Below are 20,854 nucleotides of genomic sequence, written 5' to 3' on the forward strand. Positions count from 1 at the left end.
ATTTATCGAACTCAGGGTGGTCTGCGGGCGACAGTTGGGCATCCACTGGACCTGGTTAGTGACCAGACCCCTGGTTTGTTCTGCTCACCCCCTGTTCCCGGTCCAGACCCTCGCCCCTGCCCCAGACCCCTGGTTCGCCCTGTTCACCCCCGGTTCCCGGTCTGGATTCCTGACCCTGAGCTCCTGTGCCCCCTGGACCTTCCTGGACCCTGAGCACCTCCCCTCCCAGTGACTGTCCCTGAGCACCTCCCCTCCCAGTGACTGTCCCTGAGCACCTCCCCTCCCAGTGACTGTCCCTGAGCACCTCCCCTCCCAGTGACTGTCCCTGAGCTCCTCCCCTCCCAGTGACTGTCCCTGAGCTCCTCCCCTCCCAGTGACTGTCCCTGAGCACCTCCCCTCCCAGTGACTGTCCCTGAGCACCTCCCCTCCCAGTGACTGTCCCTGAGCACCTCCCCTCCCAGTGACTGCCCCTGCGCTACCCCCAGAGACTATTGTACACTTTGTCCACATTGTCACTTTTTTTCTACCTTTTGTTCTACCTCCTTGTGTGTTTGGTCTTGTGTTCGTTGTCTTGTCTTCCATGTTGGTTTGTGTCCTCCCAGCCCCAGCTCTAGACACCTGTCCCCTCACTAGTCTCACGTCACTCCAGTCCCTCCTCTCCTGGCCCTTTAGTTCCCCCCTCTAGTTTTCTGCCCAGTCCCTTTCCCTGTCCCAGCCTCGTTCCCTGTTCCCTTCCCTTGTGTCCTTGTTCCTGTGTCCTTGTGTTGGTGTCTTGTTGGAATCCCTCCATGTCCTTGTCTGGGTGATTGTCTGCATCTGTGTCTCGTTATGTCTTGTTGCACACCTGTACGTTGTTCCTTGATTGTTCTCCCAGAGTATATATGCCCTCCTGTTTCCTTTGTTCTCTGTCGGTTCATTGTCAATGTTAGTGCGTGTTTCCCCTGTGTTTCCTCCCGGTATTATTTTGGATATTAAAACCTATTTTGAACCTGAGCTGCTTGCCTGCCATCTGCTTTTGGGTCCTACCTCCACCAGCCTCAAACCCTAACAAGGCTACATTCCCACCGCAACCACAAGGTGCACGCTAAACACAAGGGTGTATTCAACACAAGGGTGAATTCACAGCAAGCCAAAATCCTATCTGACTAACAGGAATAGGTATCGGATCGAGCAGCCTAATATTCCAGGATCATGGTAGATATGCACTAGATTATACAAACAATTACCAGGTAGGCTACAGAGCAAAAGGTACTGTACATGACAGTACAGTGTGTTGTTTTCAGGATTGATTAGCTCAACTCCACCAATATCACCCGTTTTGCCGTCAGAAGGATTCAGAAAATGGAAAACTTTCCAGGTTCATTCTCCGTGCTCCTGAGTGAGCCAGTTGTTTTACACATCCAGACCCTGAGCTTGAGGGTAAGAATTTACTGCCCTACCCCCCCTCTCTCTCTCTCTCTCTCTCTCTCTCTCTCCATGGTGCAGGTTTACCAGACTGCGGGTCACGTCAGAGGAGAGATTTATGGGTAATGCAGTTCTTTATGTGATTGGCCCCTTAAGGAAGTGACCTAATACAAACATGGGGAGGGCATGAGAGGAGCCTGGGGCTGCGTTCAGAATCACATACTTCTACTTCTTACTACCAGTACCTACTACAGCTGCCCTTAGAAAGTACGTACTTTGCAAGCAGTAGGCATCCAATTAGGACATACTACCTTGTCATAACATTGCGCCTTGAAATGTGCCCACATCTGTCGCTGTCCATAACGCGACATTTGTCTACAGCTGTCACGACTCGCACATGTGACGCACATTTCCGCTGCGCACAGGATTGTGGGTCAGAACAGCCAGAAAAGCCTGCTGGCTTGCATACTGTAATAGTAAAATAACTGATCTAGTCAAAAGGATTTACCAAGATTCGTTCAAAAGGTTAAGTCTGGTTTATTGTGAAAAGCATACGAGCGCAAGGACTTCCTGAAGAACGCAACAAGGGTGGTTTATTCAGCGAAGTGCCCGTTTGGTCTTTTGCTGTGCCTTATATGCAGTCAAACCCCAGGTAAGGTGCTTCCAGGATGTGATTGGCTACTGCATTGTACGTCATATGAAATGGCAGGCGTGGCCAAGAGTACAGACATGTGACATGAGAAAAAGGGCGGCAATTGGGGACAAAGGATGGTTATTCTGTTGTAGACAGATGGCCTTCTGGAAGCCATTTTGTATGTTAGCACAGCTATGTGAATATTTGGGGGAGGTGATGAATTACAAGAGAAGTGAGAGGACAAAGGTTTAAGGTGTTTACAATAGCAAAAGGCAGGGGACTGGATGAATAGGTTTTAAAGAAAAGAAAAGAATCTCTGAATAGTCTTGAGACTAGGTGTAAAATTCCATGACAATACTGCAAAATACGACCGGATGTAGTAGGACATCCTGGTATTTTTGCCATACTGCATGTGGCATACTATGTATACGGACATACTACATCCTGTTTTGGCATACTATATAGTAGGGTAGTATGCGATTCAGAACGCGGCCTAGGAGAGGTGATAGGGCTCTGAGGAGACTATAGACCAGGGGTGTCAAACATACGGCCCGCCAGATGGTTCAAACCGGCCCACGAGACGACGTCCAAAATTTTTAAAAAGGAACAGATATTCCAAATGTGTCCAGCAGAGGTCGCACTGACATAACGAGAGATCCGGAAATAAACAGCACGTGAAATCTTGCCTTATCGTTATTAAGCTCTTGTTGTCAAAATTACCCACGGTTGCCAAGCCCCCAGGATCAGCTTGGCGCATTGAAGCCACCATGGGCTTTCAGGCCAAGCTCGGTATTGCAAGTCACGTGACGGCATGCGGCCCAAGACCCTTATTTCCCATGGTTTGTGGACTATGATAGATAGGGCTAGAAAAGGAAAACAACATTTTTCTCGCTATCATTCAGCATCAGAGACCAATCTAATCAATATAAACTTTTAATTCAATGGGGTTTTGTTTGTTTTTGAAGCCACCAATACCTGTATCGAGCCATTTGAAACATGTGCTGTGCACGAGCCTCGGGGACGCTGGTCGCGCGTTCATGAGTCCTGCGAGCTCGGGAAAGCACGTCACCATAGAAAGACCCGCCCTACTCTGCCTCTGATTGGATAGGAAGTCATGCAATGACGTCGGCTAACATTTGCTATGCTTTTAGCAATGAAGCTGCTATGATCATGCTAATCATAGATATGAACGGATGTCTATGATGCAAATGATCATGACATGTGGTTACTTTAGGACATCGTTGGAAAAGATCTAGAGGGTAAGTGGGTCAATGTTGAATAACTTAGCTAACATTATCTAATGTTACATTTCTTTATATTAACATCAACTATATTGATAGGCTAGGGAGCTATGCTAATGGTAGCTAATGCTAACGGCTTAGGGTTAACGTTAGTTAATGCTAACGTTACGTTCGGAGGTCTCAGATGTATTTCAATTTTAACATAATGTTGAGCATGATCAATGTGACATTGTTCATACATTGATTACAGTCTGTAATCTTGTCTGGCATTATTTAGCTATAGTGGGCTTATGCTTCTATAGCATTTGCCACATTATACATCAAATTAATCAAGCATAGTTAGTGTTATTACCTGAAGGCATTATTACCATTGCAAGTAAGCATGCCATGTATATGCCATGCCTGGAAATCAAATTAATAGTGTAATTCCTCCCCATCATAGCTCATTGTACACTGATATAATCATTCTCCTTGCCTTTGCTAATACTCATCTCTTTTATCAAACTTTGTGCTAGGAAAGAAATCTGGCTGTGATTCATCGCTAGTGCTCATCCAGGCTGTTGTCATATATTGGTGGCTTCAAAAACAAACAAAACCCCATTGAATTAAAAGTTTATATTGATTAGATTGGTCTCTGATGCTGAATGATACCGAGAAAAATGTTGTTTTCCTTTTCTAGCCCTATCTATCATAGTCCACAAACCATGGGAAATAAGGGTCTTGGGCCGCATGCCGTCACGTGACTTACAATACCGGGCTTTGGCCACTACGTCAAATGGCTTCATGCGCCGGTGAGCAACTTTCATTGAAATGAATAGGCAGCCATTTTCGTTAATATGAAATGAATAGGCAGCCATGCCGTCTCCAGTTATATTATACCTCCATGACGGTTGCACCCTCATTACCAAAATGTCTTTGTCAAAAAGGAGTTTTCCAAGAAAAATGGACTGATTCTTATTTATTCACAGAAGTGAATGGGAAACCTGTTTGCTTGGTGTGTAATCAGCAAGTTTCAGTGCAAAATAATATTCGGCGCCACTATGAGACTCATGGTGAAAAATACAACCATTTGCGAGGACAACTGAGAATAGAGAAGATAAATGAATTGTTAGTGGGTCTGAAGAAACAGCGGTCTGTTTTTACCCGTAGCCGAGAGGTCAGTGATGCAGCGGTGAAAGCTAGCTACCTTATTGCTAACGAGATAGCGTTAGGATCCAAGCCATTTTCTGAGGGTGAGTAGTGAAAACATGCTGAAGGCTGCAGAAATCATGTGCCCTGAAAAGCCACAGGCCTTTGCCAACATGAGCCTAACGAGGAACACTGTCGCAGATAGGATTTCAGATCTCTCGGCAGACTTGGACAGCCAAATGAATCACAAAGTCAAGTCATTTGATTTGTTGCATTTTTGGTTGCAATTGATGAGAGCACTGATATTACAGATGTTGCTCAACTGGCCATATTCATTCGTGGTGTTGATGAGACTTTGACAGTCACCGAGGAGTTCCTTGGGTTGGTACCTATGACGGATACTACAACAGCGGATGACATTATCATCTCTCTGGTTGGAGCGCTGGACAGGGTCGGAGTGGACTGGTCCCGTGCCGCTGGACAGGGTCGGAGTGGACTGGTCCCGTGCCGCTGGACAGGGTCGGAGTGGGCTGGTCCCGTGCCGTCAGCCTGGCTACAGATGGTGCGCCATCAATGATCGGGAGAAAAGCAGGCGTTGTGACAAAATTCAGAGAGAAAGTACAGGCCGCAAATGGAGGACAAGATTTTTGGACATTTCACTGTATTTTGCACCAGGAAGCATTGTGTTGCAAATCATAAAAAATGGATCATGTCATGGAGGTGGTTGTCCGCACTGTTAATTTCATCCGAGCAAGAGGTCTGAATCACCGTCAGTTTGACAGTCTTCTCAGTGATGAAGACATTACGCATGGCTTGCCATACCACACTGAAGTACGGTGGTTAAGCCCTAGAAAAGGAAAACAACATTTTTCTCGGTATCATTCAGCATCAGAGACCAATCTAATCAATATAAACTTTTAATTCAATGGGGTTTTGTTTGTTTTTGAAGCCACCAATACCTGTATCGAGCCATTTGAAACATGTGCTGTGCACGAGCCTCGGGGACGCTGGTCGCGCGTTCGTGAGTCCTGCGAGCTCGGGAAAGCACGTCACCATAGGAAGACCCGCCCTACTCTGCCTCTGATTGGATTGTTTTAAGGATGTCATGCAATGACGTCGGCTAACATTTGCTATGCTTTTAGCAATGAAGCTGCTATGATCATGCTAATCATAGATATGAACGTATGTCTATGATGCAAATGATCATGACATGTGGTTACTTTAGGACATCGTTGGAAAAGATCTAGAGGGTAAGTGGGTCAATGTTGAATAACTTAGCTAACATTATCTAATGTTACATTTCTTTATATTAACATCAACTATATCGATAGGCTAGTGAGCTATGCTAACGGTAGCTAATGCTAACGGCTTAGGGTTAACGTTAGTTAATGCTAACGTTACGTTCGGAGGTCTCAGATGTATTTCAATTTTAACATAATGTTGAGCATGATCAATGTGACATTGTTCATACATTGATTACAGTCTGTAATCTTGTCTGGCATTATTTAGCTATAGTGGGCTGATGCTTCTATAGCATTTGCCACATTATACATCAAATTAATCAAGCATAGTTAGTGTTATTACCTGAAGGCATTATTACCATTGCAAGTAAGCATGCCATGTATATGCCATGCCTGGAAATCAAATTAATAGTGTAATTCCTCCCCATCATAGCTCATTGTACACTGATATAATCATTCTCCTTGCCTTTGCTAATACTCATCTCTTTTATCAAACTTTGTGCTAGGAAAGAAATCTGGCTGTGATTCATCGCTAGTGCTCATCCAGGCTGTTGTCATATATTGGTGGCTTCAAAAACAAACAAAACCCCATTGAATTAAAAGTTTATATTGATTAGATTGGTCTCTGATGCTGAATGATACCGAGAAAAATTTTGTTTTCCTTTTCTAGCCCTATCTATCATCATCCACAAACCATGGGAAATAAGGGTCTCGGGCCGCATATCGTCACGTGACTTGCAATACCGGGCTTTGGCCACTACGTCAAATGGCTTCATGCGCCGGTGAGCAACTTTCATTGAAATGAATAGGCAGCCATTTTCGTTAATATGAAATGAATAGGCAGCCATGCCGTCTCCAGTTATATTATACCTCCATGACGGTTGCACCCTCATTACCAAAATGTCTTTGTCAAAAAGGAGTTTTCCAAGAAAAATGGACTGATTCTTATTTATTCACAGAAGTGAATGGGAAACCTGTTTGCTTGGTGTGTAATCAGCAAGTTTCAGTGCAAAATAATATTCGGCGCCACTATGAGACTCATGGTGAAAAATACAACCATTTGCGAGGACAACTGAGAATAGAGAAGATAAATGAATTGTTAGTGGGTCTGAAGAAACAGCGGTCTGTTTTTACCCGTAGCCGAGAGGTCAGTGATGCAGCGGTGAAAGCTAGCTACCTTATTGCTAACGAGATAGCGTTAGGATCCAAGCCATTTTCTGAGGGCGAGTAGTGAAAACATGCTGAAGGCTGCAGAAATCATGTGCCCTGAAAAGCCACAGGCCTTTGCCAACATTAGCCTAACGAGGAACACTGTCGCAGATAGGATTTCAGATCTCTCGGCAGACTTGGACAGCCAAATGAATCACAAAGTCAAGTCATTTGATTTGTTGCATTTTTGGTTGCAATTGATGAGAGCACTGATATTACAGATGTTGCTCAACTGGCCATATTCATTCGTGGTGTTGATGAGACACAGTCACCGAGGAGTTCCTTGGGTTGGTACCTATGACGGATACTACAACAGCGGATGACATTATCATCTCTCTGGTTGGAGCGCTGGACAGGGTCGGAGTGGACTGGTCCCGTGCCGCTGGACAGGGTCGGAGTGGACTGGTCCCGTGCCGCTGGACAGGGTCGGAGTGGGCTGGTCCCGTGCCGTCAGCCTGGCTACAGATGGTGCGCCATCAATGATCGGGAGAAAAGCAGGCGTTGTGACAAAATTCAGAGAGAAAGTACAGGCCGCAAATGGAGGACAAGATTTTTGGACATTTCACTGTATTTTGCACCAGGAAGCATTGTGTTGCAAATCATAAAAAATGGATCATGTCATGGAGGTGGTTGTCCGCACTGTTAATTTCATCCGAGCAAGAGGTCTGAATCACCGTCAGTTTGACAGTCTTCTCAGTGATGAAGACATTACGCATGGCTTGCCATACCACACTGAAGTACGGTGGTTAAGCCGAGGCGCCGTGCTGAAGCGTTTCTTTGAGCTATGAGAGGAAATTGGACAGTTCATGGAGAAAAAAGGCAAACCAGTGAAGGAACTTAAATGCCCAGAATGGGTGCAGGATCTTGCCTTTATGGTGGATATTACAGAGCACCTGAATAATCTTAACAAAATGTTGCAGGGCCGCAAAAAAGTTGCCACTCAGTATTATGACAGCATACGCGCATTCAAGTTGAACCTGTCCCTCTGGGAGACACAACTATCTAGCGGTGACACCGCTCATTTCCCTTGTCTAAGAGATGTGCGTGCGACCGGACTTAATGCTGACATGGATCAATACAAAGACAAGATTACAGGAATGCTGTGGGAGTTTGAGCGATTTTTTCAGTTCCATAGGCCTATCTGTGAATAAATGTTTTGTGCCTTTGTAGATCCACTGTGATCTGTGAGTGCACATATGTAGGCTAAATGATCAATTAAGGCATAATATTGAAAAACAAAGGTAAAGATTTTGAGTTGACGTTATTTATAGGTTATTTTGCTATTATTTTACTGGCCCGGCCCACTTGAGATCAGATTGCTCTGTATGTGGCCCCTGAACCAAAATGAGTTTGACACCCCTGCTATAGACTATAGAGACTATAGACCATAGAGACTATAGACCATAGAGACATATACACAAATATAGTTTTTATTAAATCTGGACTATTGAAATTGAAAGAGCAAATTGAGTTACAGACACTGATTATTGTGCACAAGGCAAAAAGTCAAACATTAACAGTTACAAAAGTTGTTTGTTTTCACTTCAGAGAATGATGATCACAGAAGAAAATATGATTTTAAGCATCAGTATGCACAGACCACATTATGACAGATGTGTACTGCAGTGGTGGGTGTCAAACTATGGAACTCTTTGAATAATGAACTAAAGCACTGTAGCACAATATTTCAATTTACATTTTGTATAGATATAGAACATTCAGACTCTATGAAAATGCATAGTTGGGTTTTGACCTTGGATTATTATTCATGTATTATATATCTTATGCGTATCTATGCTTGGTTTGGTTTATGTTGCATTGCGCTTGTTGGTGGAATGGGCTGACCATTAAGCAATGCTATGCTCATTTGAATAAGGGGGCAGGTAAAAATAAGATTTTATCTTCATCCTGCTCCTTCTCGATCATGGATGATGATGATGTGGAAATTGAAGCATTATTTGTTTCTTTAGTTGATACAATATACTCATCCATGTGAGAAATAAAAAGACATTCATTCATTCATTCATATCAGACCTGTTTTGGTCCAGATGGGTAAAAGAGTCCCTTCCACTCATGCAAGAACGCCATATATATTCTATTGGTGGGATATTCTGAAATAATGATAAGGCTATAATTTCATTTGGTAATGGCTTGTGTGGACATGTGGTAAACATTCCACAAGGTGGCGCCACATGCCTCTGCTTTGACAGCAAGATCATTTTTGGGGATTTACCCTTTGTATAAAATGTGTTTGTGTGTAAATAAACCTGACTTATGTTATTCACGCAACACCTAAAAAAACTAAGCAGGCTACAATGAATGACTGTGCTCTCCTCCTGCCTGTTCGCCAGTGAAGTAGTAGGGAGGAGCTTGAGTGAAAAAAGAATGGCTCCCACAACTGCGAATCGGTTCCCATCGTTCGTTTTAAAGAGCCGTTCAAAAGAATCGGATCGTTCGCGAACGTCACATCACTACTGTGCAGAGAGCAACGCTGAGCTGATATAGGTTTTCAACCGCAAGCAACGTAGGATATACCGCTATACTGCGAAAACATTTTCTTTTATCTTTGAGAGATCTAATTAGCTGTGAATTGAAATGACATGAAATAATGTCTGATAGATTAAGATAGGTCTTGTCACCTGGACACATCAGTTCCAATGCTTCCAATTCTAATCCAGCACAATGAGAGCGGTATAGCCAGTTAGCTCATGAGCTCACAACAACTAGCAGCAGTTTCCATAACATTAATGGTAGCAGTCAGTGGCTAAAGCAGTTACACTGATTATTCCTGTAACGCTAGCTATTTTGCTGCAATTGGTTCAACTTCTGTTTCTGGACAAAGTAAGGGATAAAAATATTGGAGTGAAAGGATGAACGTGTGGAGGTTTGGGGTATAGTCCCATGAAGTCATCCCCACTGGGGCCTTGAACCCTCGTCTACTGGGTGGGAGTCCTATGCTCTCACCGCTACTCTACTTGTGCAGCAGAGATCGGCAGCTTGATTTTGGTGTCCTTCTTTATGTTGGTGTGCTGGGACTACTGCCTCTTGTGGTGACAACAGAGAAATGCAGGTCAACATTGATCGGAGGGAGGGAGGGAGGGAGGGAGGGAGTGATAACCAGACAAACGCTATTCAAGGTGCGCTGGCTTACATCCATGCACAAAAAACCACTGCCTCTTGTCTAGGTGCGCTGGCTTACAGCCATAATTGTCTAAATAACACATAGAGCATTTATCAATAACAATGATACTTCCCGCTCCAGATCAATGACTTGGCTAGTTTAAGCCGGAAGTGTGCATGAGTAATACTAAAAGGACACGGGGGAAATAGCAGGTTAGGGAATATATGTTCCGCCTATGAACACGCCTTCTGGCGGCTGTGTGGATTACCTCAGTTTTCTAAAACTATACACTGTAAGAAATTAGCTTTGCTAATTAGCTTAATTGGCTTGTCTTGCGCAATAAATCACAGAAACCAAACATAACTGTGACTTGACTTACAGTGCAGAAATTTCTATGAATATGTTTCTTATATCAGGTAGTAAATTAATTTTGGTCCTGACATGTGGTCCAAACTTTTGCGGGTATCACACTACTAATAGTAATATTGAGGTCAAAAGTGGCACAATGTTATCACAAAGTCCTCTTGTAGTGACAAGACACAACGAGTAGTGACATGTTCTTTATTAGTCACATTCTACATCAAACAGGTAAGATGTTCTTCTGTTAGCTCCTACAGTAGATTGTGCACACGCTAAGCAAGAGGTAAAAGAATTATAAGAGAAAGACATTTTGTATCAATCATTAAGCTAATGTTATAGTCCAATAACAGAACCTGAAACCACCACCACGTTTTAACAGACACCAACCGTACTGTAATAGCCTAGTTCATTTAAACAGACACCAACCGTACTGTAATAGCCTAGTTCATTTAAACAGACACCAACCGTACTGTAATAGCCTAGTTCATTTAAACAGACACCAACCGTACTGTAATAGCCTAGTTCATTTAAACAGACACCAACCGTACTGTAATAGCCTAGTTCATTTAAACAGACACCAACCGTACTGTAATAGCCTAGTTCATTTAAACAGACACCAACCGTACTGTAATAGCCTAGTTCATTTAAACAGACTACAACCGTACTGTAATAGCCTAGTCAATTTAAACAGACACCAACTGAAGTGTAATAGTTCAGCTAAACAGAGCTCTGCGTACTGTAATAGTTGACTGGCTCTAACATTAGACACAAGGCAAGCTTTAGCTGATAACACTGCTATATCTCACAAACAAATGAAAACAAAGAATACAACTGAGTTATTCTCCTGAACAGTAGTTTACTCCCCTCTGAATGCCAACATTAGATTATCATTATCATACATTTACCAACACTTGACTGTATGTTAATCATTAGTTAATATATGGTGAAAAAAAGCAATACATTAGTGCAACAAGGACTCTCATACTGGAGTATATGTTAGGTTTGAAGACCTGTACTGAAGTTGAAGCAGTCCTGAAGCTCCCAAGTACAGTGGATTCTCATGTAGATTATTGACTTAAGGTGAATATACTGTAACATTACAATAATGCATATTTGTTGGCAAAGGATCGATACAGTGTGATAAACCTTGGCCTGGTTATCCTCTAGCAGAGACAGGTTAAGACCTGTAGGAACCAAGTAAACAGGCCTTTGTACAGACCTCTAACCTGCCACAAAGAGTGTCTGAAGTTGTCAGTGATGTTTGGTGTCAGACTCAGGATGTCCTCCAGTCACTTGTCCTGCTAATGCTGTTTCTCCACAGACACCCAGTTTAGACTAGAAACCAGAGGGAAATTACTCCAACTCTCATACATGACTATTATTGATATGTGGATCTTATAACCCTGGTACAGTTGATTAATAACACCCAGGACAGTGCATTATTGATTATTAACACCCAGGACAGTGCATTATTGATTAATAACACCCAGGACAGTGCATTATTGATTAATAACACACAGGACAGTGCATTATTGATTAATAACACCCAGGACAGTGCAATTTTGATTAATAACACCCAGGACAGTGCATTATTGATTAATAACACCCAGGACAGTGCATTATTGATTCAGAACACACAGGACAATGCATTATTGATTAATAACACCCAGGACAGTGCATTATTGATTAATAACACACAGGACAGTGCATTATTGATTAATGACACCCAGGACAGTGCATTATTGATTCAGAACACACAGGACAATGCCTTATTTGCGTATTAAAGGGAATATTTTTGTTGCATATAGAGAGACAAACTCATAACACATATGTATGGCCTTCTTAAGACAGTATTGGTTGGAGCAAAGATATTGTATTACGCTCAAGCATTTTAGCGTTATTTCAGTTAAACTGAGATTTCTAGTTAGAAGGAAGCTCTAATATCAGGTCTAGTTCAGCAGTGGATTCAGAAACAGACCTGCAAACCTGAGAAGATAAAAGAAAACCGTTACAATGACCATCAGGCACAGTCAGTTGTAGTAGTTGGTGAAACTTTTCTGTGACAAGAGGAGTCTCACCTTAGCTAGCAGGCACCAGCATCCGCCCTGTGAAATAAACACAGAGAGGGTGAAGAGACAGAGGTGACAGAATCACTATGTGATATTTCAACAAATAAATCAACATTGCTGCCACCATCCACTGAACACAGGAGCAGTATTCTTGAAAAATACATCTCTCAATGTATAAGTGAATCTTTCTTACATCATGATTATTTACAGTGTGCTGCGTACATAACACACAGATGACTGTGAAGACTGGATGACTATGAAGACTGTACATGTTCTCTACACACAGATGACTATGAAGACTGTACATGTTCTCTACACACAGATGACTATGAAGACTGTACATGTTCTCTACACACAGCTGATGACTCACCATTGGATTTCTTCTTCTGGTAGTAGATGAGTCCAGCCAGTGCAAAGACCAGTCCCAGCACCAGCCCAGACGCCCCGATGGCGATCTTATTCCTCTCAGACTCAGGCAGGGACGGGTCTGTCAAGGAGAAATGACCCTTCTGTTAGCATGTGATGACACTGTAGCTGTCCTGTATGTAGCTTCTGACAGACCACCATCTATCATACACTAGCACACACAGTCACAGTCAGGGTCACTCAGGTACCCAGCCACAACACAGCACTCGTACCCTGCTCACCTGAACTCACCCCAGTACACCATGACAACACCCTAACAACAGCTGAGCAGTGAACTCACCCTAGTACACCATGACAACACCCTAACAACAGCTGAGCAGTGAACTCACCCTACTACACCATGACAACACCCTAACAACAGCTGAGCAGTGAACTCACCCTAGTACACCATGACAACACTCTAACAACGGCTGAGCAGTGAACTCACCCTAGTACACCATGACAACACCCTAACAACAGCTGAACAGTGAACTCACCCTAGTACACCATGACAACACCCTAACAACAGCTGGACAGTGAACTCACCCTAGTACACCATGACAACACCCTAACAACAGCTGAGCAGTGAACTCACCCTAGTACACCATGACAACACCCTAACAACAGCTGAGCAGTGAACTCACCCTAGTACACCATGACAACACCCTAACAACAGCTGGACAGTGAACTCACCCCAGTGCTTCACGAGGGGTCTGTCCAGGCTGGCGTGCTCCACCATGCAGGAGATCTTCTCCCCGGATCTGGGCGTGTACTCCAGTTGGGAGTGGAACTGGTAGTACCAGTCACCGTTGACCGACTCCTCAGTGGAGATCACGTCTGAGGTCACTTCCTGTCCATCCCTCTTCCAGGTCACTCTGATCTTTTTGGGGTAGAAGTCATAGGCGCTGCACACCAGCATGGCAGGGTGTCTGCCACTAGAGGGGGTCACTGAGAGAAGTTTGACAGAGGGCTCCACTGATAGTGGAGGAAAAACAGCAACACATTAGTTCATACAACACTATCATTCATATAATATTGATCAGGGTTCTGTTCTCTATTAATTAAGGATCAACTTGACTTAAAAATGAGATAAACACTGTGGACTGTGATTATTGGTCTTTAATATGTCTACTCTATTATTGGTCTTTAATATGTCTACTCTATTATTGGTCTTTAATATGTCTACTCTATTATTGGTCTTTAATATGTCTACTCTATTATTGGTCTTTAATATGTCTACTCTATTATTGATCTTTAATATGTCTACTCTATTATTGATCTTTAATATGTCTACTCTATTATTGATCTTTAATATGTCTACTCTATTATTGGTCTTTAATATGTCTACTCTATTATTGATATTTAATATGTCTACTCTATTATTGATATTTAATATGTCTACTCTATTATTGGTCTTTAATATGTCTACTCTATTATTGGTCTTTAATATGTCTACTCTATTATTGATATTTAATATGTCTACTCTATTATTGGTCTTTAATATGTCTACTCTATTATTGGTCTTTAATATGTCTACTCTATTATTGGTCTTTAATATGTCTACTCTATTATTGGTCTTTAATATGTCTACTCTATTATTGATCTTTAATATGTCTACTCTATTATTGATCTTTAATATGTCTACTCTATTATTGGTCTTTAATATGTCTACTCTATTATTGATATTTAATATGTCTACTCTATTATTGATATTTAATATGTCTACTCTATTATTGGTCTTTAATATGTCTACTCTATTATTGGTCTTTAATATGTCTACTCTATTATTGATATTTAATATGTCTACTCTATTATTGGTCTTTAATATGTCTACTCTATTATTGGTCTTTAATATGTCTACTCTATTATTGATCTTTAATATGTCTACTCTATTATTGGTCTTTAAACTCTCTAAGCGCACGAGCCCTCTCCCACCGGCTGCGCAGAGGTTTTGCATGCGGTTGGACTTTGCTAGATTTACCGCAAGGTCGGGAATTGTAAGCATTTCCCGGTTAATGTGCACAATCCCCGACCGTACGGGAGATGTGAGAAATACTAACCAATTTCTCACATCTCCCTCAAGGTCGGGGAATGTGCACATTACCCGGGAGATGTGAGAAACGCACATGTTCCTCCTACATTCCCCGCGAGGTCGGGGATGTGCGCAATAACCGGGAAAAGCTCACATTCCCCGTTTTCTCACATTGACCGTAACATATCCACCAGACAAGCTTCATTACAGGTTTTGTAGTGAACAGATGAAAGAGGTGTCGTATCATCTGGTGAGTGAGAGATGTGATGTTGTTGTGGTGAGGAGGGCAGCTCACCTGTCTTCTCCAGTACGGCAGGGAGGTTGATCTCAGCGCGGGGCTTGCAGACATGCTCCAGGTTCGCACGCATATGAGCCATGAAAGCAGGATTATCATTCCAGATCTTAGCATTATGCAGACCAAACTCAGTGTATCCCTCATACCTGCCCTTAGTGCTGTTGAACCTCATGAACTCAATCTTATTATAAATTTGAGACTCTATGAGCTCATGCGGTTGCTCTGTAGAGTATAAGCAGTGTATCACCCTGTTCATCTCATATCCACCTGAAATATTGAAGAACAAATAATGCATAATTACAGTTTTCATCTGAATTCATTACACACTTTATTTTCTCATAAATCATGAAGATCATGTCAAAGAACAATTCAGTAACATTTAATACAAATGTTATATGAAACAATATTCAACAATAAGATCACTGTCATTAGTTCATTGATGGAAAGCTAATTATACCTGGTAATACCATAGACTTTATACAGACTGTATTATACAGACTCACGGTGTGTAGTTTATGATAATGTAGCCTACCTGCTTTTTGCGTGGACAGAACCACAGCCATGCAAATGGAAAACACAGTTGACAAGGACATGTTCCTCCAGCGTTCAACTTCTCAACTAAATGAAAGAGAGCAGAGCACTCAGATAATAAACTGACTCTTAACCAAACAAACCAATCTCTGCTTCAGAAAAACACATGTCACATGTTGCTAGGCAGAGGTCAAACATTGTACGTTCATCATTACTGTATGGTCGGTCACTAACAGTTAATTATCAATCAGAACACAGTCATTTACATAAATACAGCATTGTTTTTAAACATTGACAAACATTTAATTCAGTTTTACTTTGTATTGAGTTAGAGCGTTGTTTACTCATCATGTTTGGCTCTTCAGGCTGTCACACTCAGTTCTCCTAAATTCAGCCATGCCAACCATATTGACAGTGTTACAGCAACAGACAGACATATCTCTTTATAGTGCAGCACAAGGAATAGCACAGGTATCAACTGACCACTTAAAACTCAATTAACCAATTACATCCAAATCAACAATATCCTGAGTAGCCATTTTGGCCAGTCGTGCAAGGTTTCCTCAGCAAAACAAGGTCTGAGCTGATCCGTGCCATGCCTATGCCACAATGTGTGTATCTGCTTATGGACCGTGTGCTTGGGATCAAATGAGATACCGGGAAAATGATTCATGTTTACAATATGGGAGGGACTGATGTCGAAGAGCAAGCTCTGGAAACATTTGCATCTGGAGAAGTGTTTCTGTCTGAAAACTACAAACCTGAGACATTATGATGAAAGTCTATGATGTATTTCCACCAAAAATGTTGTATTTATCAAGCAAAGCATGTAATTGTTGTTGATGTCATTTCTTCATAGAGAGGAGAACTGAGAAGACTTGAATTATACACTGAACTGAACATTTCTTTTCTCTCTCTTTGTCTCTTGTGTAGGACCCTTGGACCAATCAGATGAGTCATTTCCAGCCTCATCATCTGTATCTAGGTAGACGCTCACATGGCTGTTCAGGCTTGTAGTGTAAATGCACAGTGGATGAGAACTTAGGAGGTAACGCAGGGATAGAATACATAGAGTTGGGGTGTCAGAGGCCTCTCACATAAAGGTCTTTATGTAAAAAGAAGAAAATGATCATCAGATTGATGGGGAATTGAAAGTGTACAGTACATAACATGAAGCCTATAATGCCATTAGGGAAGTGGCTGATTATATGCTTCAGTTATAGTAGAACTAGATGACTAATGGCTATCATGTAAAAGTGAGAATGCATGACGGAATTATTAAATTAATTATTTTACATTTTTACATTAATACGATAACTCAAGTACTGACAAAATGCATAATTTAATCAATCTACCCCCTGAAAACAACAACAAAGAAAGATTATGGCTACGTTCCTATCCACTTACATCAACTGTTGGGGTGAGAATCTCACTGATCCTGTATCACAGAAACCAGGCTGTCCAGACAAACCAGTCTGGAGAAGTCCCTAAATATTGAAACCATAAAACTATGGAGCGACTTAAGACAGAGGAATATCGTCAGATTTTTTAGAGCAACAAAGTTTAGAGGAAGGCTTCTATCTATACAACCACTATTCTGGAGGGTATGTGGGCGTATGGAAGCTGATCATGAACATGTATTCTGGAGCTACCAGAAGATGTGTGTCTGTGCGTGCGTGTGTCAGTGTACAGTGTTACAGTATATAAAATATCATTTCCGTGTGTTTGGTTAGCTAGGACCTGTACTGAGGGCATCAAAGGTCAGCCTACACGTTACACAGAACACAATGATACACCTGTATCATTCAGTCAATCATAAATCAATCACATGATACCCCTGCCTCATTCAAAACAGTCAATCATTCAAACAGGTGGCGCAGTACCTAGTACTGTCGCCTCACAGCAGTCATTCAAACAATCAGTCATAAATCAATCAAATGATGTGACTGTATCATTCAAACAATCAGTCATAAATCAATCAAATGATGTGGCTGTATCATTCAAACAGTCAATCATAAATCAATCAAATGATACAGCAAACAAACATCTTTATTTGACAATTGGAGAGTAGGACGCGCCTTCCCAGAAAAAATGACTTGTGGAGCTCAACCAAAAATCCTTAAAGGTGGGGTAGGTAGTTTGATGTCAACAAGGCCTCGGGTTGGTCATCTTTTTCAAAAGAACCCGCCCCTTCCTCCTGTCAATCATGATGTAATCCCTCCCTCCAAACATGACTGGTAGGTGTGACGAGATAGAGACCCTGATTGGTCAATACATTCGGGCGCGGTGCATTCTTTGAATCCAAAATACAGAGGCAGCGGTAAACACGGAGATCCAAGTTTATTCTCAGAGCACTTCTGTTACTGATAGCTGAAAGGAATTTATGCCAATTTTACCAAATAAAGCCAAAAGCAAACTACCTATCCCACCTTTAAGTCTTTTTTTCTGAATTATTTGATGAATTATTTCAAATGTTTCCCCCCCTGAAAACAACAATGACTGTGGTAAAGTACCTATCCTCTAACCTACAGGAAGTCTTTAAATTCTGGCCATGTGTCCAACCTTCTTTATCAGCCAACCAGCTGTAGGCTAGTTATAGTTTATATTACAGTCATTTGTACAGTGAGTTTAAAACAGTCATCTGCATAACAACAGCCTTCAGGTGCAGGAAACTCTTCATCTGATGGTAATATGCGTACCTGGTCAAACACTACTGTACTTAGAAACCCAACCACCCCCTGGGTGAATGAATAACATTGAACATGGCCAGAAAGAGAGTTGAATTTAAATAAAAACAACTTGGCTTTATCTGTCTGTATCTCTTCAAAATGACTGATATTTAGATTTATAAATGTTCATTTCTCTATTCTTCAACCTGGACCATGGTGTGAGTTTCTGTACTGTGTGATGATATGACAGAGGTCTGTTCCAGGTTCTGTGGTCTGTCCTGTTCCTCATCTCAGGGCCGGTCAGTGCTGCTACAGCAGGGTGTTTACCTCCAGCTTCCCCTCCACTGAAAGACATGAGGTCTGGAAAGTCCCACAACTCCACTTTCACTTCACTAATCTCTCATCAGCCAATGGCAGATTTTATGTGAGAGTTGTTCTTACCATGTCATCTGTTGCTAGGTGAGGTGATTCTGATCACACAAGACAGGAGCAGAACACATGTGCACTGTGGCTGGGGCATAAGGGGTGGGCAGGAGGATATGTAGCACCTCCTATTGGGCTTAGGGGTCATTACAGCTTAAGTGCACCTCAATGCCCCTCCACCCACTTATCCAGCTCCTATATAGGCAGGAAGACTTTACAGCTAGACAAACAGACAGACACACAGGCAGGCCGGCTGGCAGAGAAAAAGCAACATGTTTTCACATCCATCACACTGAAGCTAACGTGGAAACAAGCTGCATTCCTTTAGTGTTCGGTTCTGAATTATTTGATGAATTATTTCATTTTTTGTACCCGGAAACCAACCTGTCCAGACAAACCAGTCTGGAGAAGTCCCTAAATATTGAAACCATAAAACTATGAGGCGACTTTGGACAGAAGAATATCGTCAGAAATGCTTCAGACTCTTTGCATCACCAGTTACTAAGAGAAGCTGTATATAACTGAGAGCTACATCAACTCCTCCTATTGTGTGTGTGTGTGTGAGTATACTGTATATGAAATAGAATTTCTGTGTGTTTGTTGAACCAGGACACTTCACCGTACAGGTTAGAGGTCATCAAAGGTCAGCCCACACGTTACACAGGACACAATGATACCCCTGCATCATTCAAACCATCAATCATAAATCTATCAAATAATATCCCTGAATCATTCAAACGATCAATCATAAATCTATCAAATAATATCCCAGCATCATTCAAACCGTCAATCATAAATCTATCAAATAATATCCCTGAATCATTCAAACCATCAATCATAAATCTATCAAATTATATCCCTGAATCATTCAAACCGTCAATCATACTGTAAATGTATCAAATTATATCCCTGCATTATTTCAACATTCAATCATACATAATTTTCACAGTGTTTCACAGGTTTTTTCACAGAGTGCTGAACAAGATACTAAACCAAAAGTGAAGCATGCTACACTCCCTGCCTAGCGTCGTTTGTATTAAATGACCGCTTGCCAACATGGTGACCATGGACACCACACAATTAAAAACTGAAGACATGATTATATTGCACACAGAGAAGTCAATCAATCAATCAATCAAAGCTTTATTTGTATAGCGCATTTCATACCCAGAGGCAACACAATGCGCCATACAGAGAACAAGGGAGGTGGGCAGACGTCCCACCCCTACATATTCCAGAGGAAAGCAAAAAAACAGTAATCACCCGGGGGCCAGATAAGTGAGCTGTAAAAATTCTTCCCTGACCCCTCTCAACAAGGCGATCGAGCAAGCTCCTGAAGTATGTTTGTCTACCGGCTAAGAACATTTATAAAGCAATAAATTACATTTTCAGAGTAAGAGAGGCTAATAACATCATAGGAGAGACATGGCAAACACTGGTGTATGTCTGTCTGTGCGTGAATGTGCCTGGGCCCAGATAGAGGCAGGGGTCAGGGGTAGGGTCGGGGTAGGAAGAGGATAAGAAGTATAAGTGAAACATGAATGATATGGCTGGACTCTTTACCCAACACCAAAACCAAGGAATGCTGACAAGCAGAGTGTCCAGAGGAGTCAAGCAGCAAAGAGAAAGTACTGTAGAAACCTGAAGCCGACCTAAAACAACATATTTGTACCTATATAACAACTGGAGGTGTTTTTGGCCCCACATTGAAAATGAATGTATAAAGACACAGACTGTCAAGTCGTTGACCACGAGAGGCCGTGTGTTATAGTGATTTTATAACAGCTAGTCTTATAACAGCTTCGCGTCGTGCCGCACAACGCCCCCTAGCTGTTATATGATCACTACACAACCTCTCATGGTTTATTGCTTAATTTTAACTTTAATTTTAATTTTGACTTTAGGGAAGTGTAAATGTTTTTGTTGTTGTTTCATGTTTATGAGATGTTATTTTACATACAAGAGTATATCTATACCAGTGGTCAAAAATGAAGTCTCCGACGTACTTCAGGCGAGACACGGATGTCAACGCCGGGCTAATCGGCAGAGGCCAATCAGTCACACCCCGTATGACGCAACCCACCAGCTGACT

General features: G+C 42.0%; 1 protein-coding gene across 1 annotated transcript; it reads right to left on the bottom strand.

The window, feature by feature from the left end:
• Positions 1-12,417: 12,417 nt before the first annotated feature.
• On the bottom strand, positions 12,418-15,221 carry LOC311325236 (HLA class II histocompatibility antigen, DQ beta 1 chain-like; the record flags this gene model as incomplete). The annotated part of the gene is made up of 4 exons (XM_084457905.1): positions 12,418-12,443; positions 12,778-12,894; positions 13,506-13,787; positions 15,140-15,221. 4 exons carry the CDS (start codon positions 15,219-15,221, stop codon positions 12,418-12,420), a joined length of 507 nt encoding a protein of 168 aa, XP_084314031.1.
• Between the last annotated feature and the right edge of the window lie 5,633 nt (positions 15,222-20,854).

Source organism: Borostomias antarcticus, assembly GCF_949987555.1.
Source record: "Borostomias antarcticus genome assembly, chromosome: 24".
Classification (NCBI taxonomy): Eukaryota; Metazoa; Chordata; class Actinopteri; order Stomiiformes; family Stomiidae; genus Borostomias; species Borostomias antarcticus.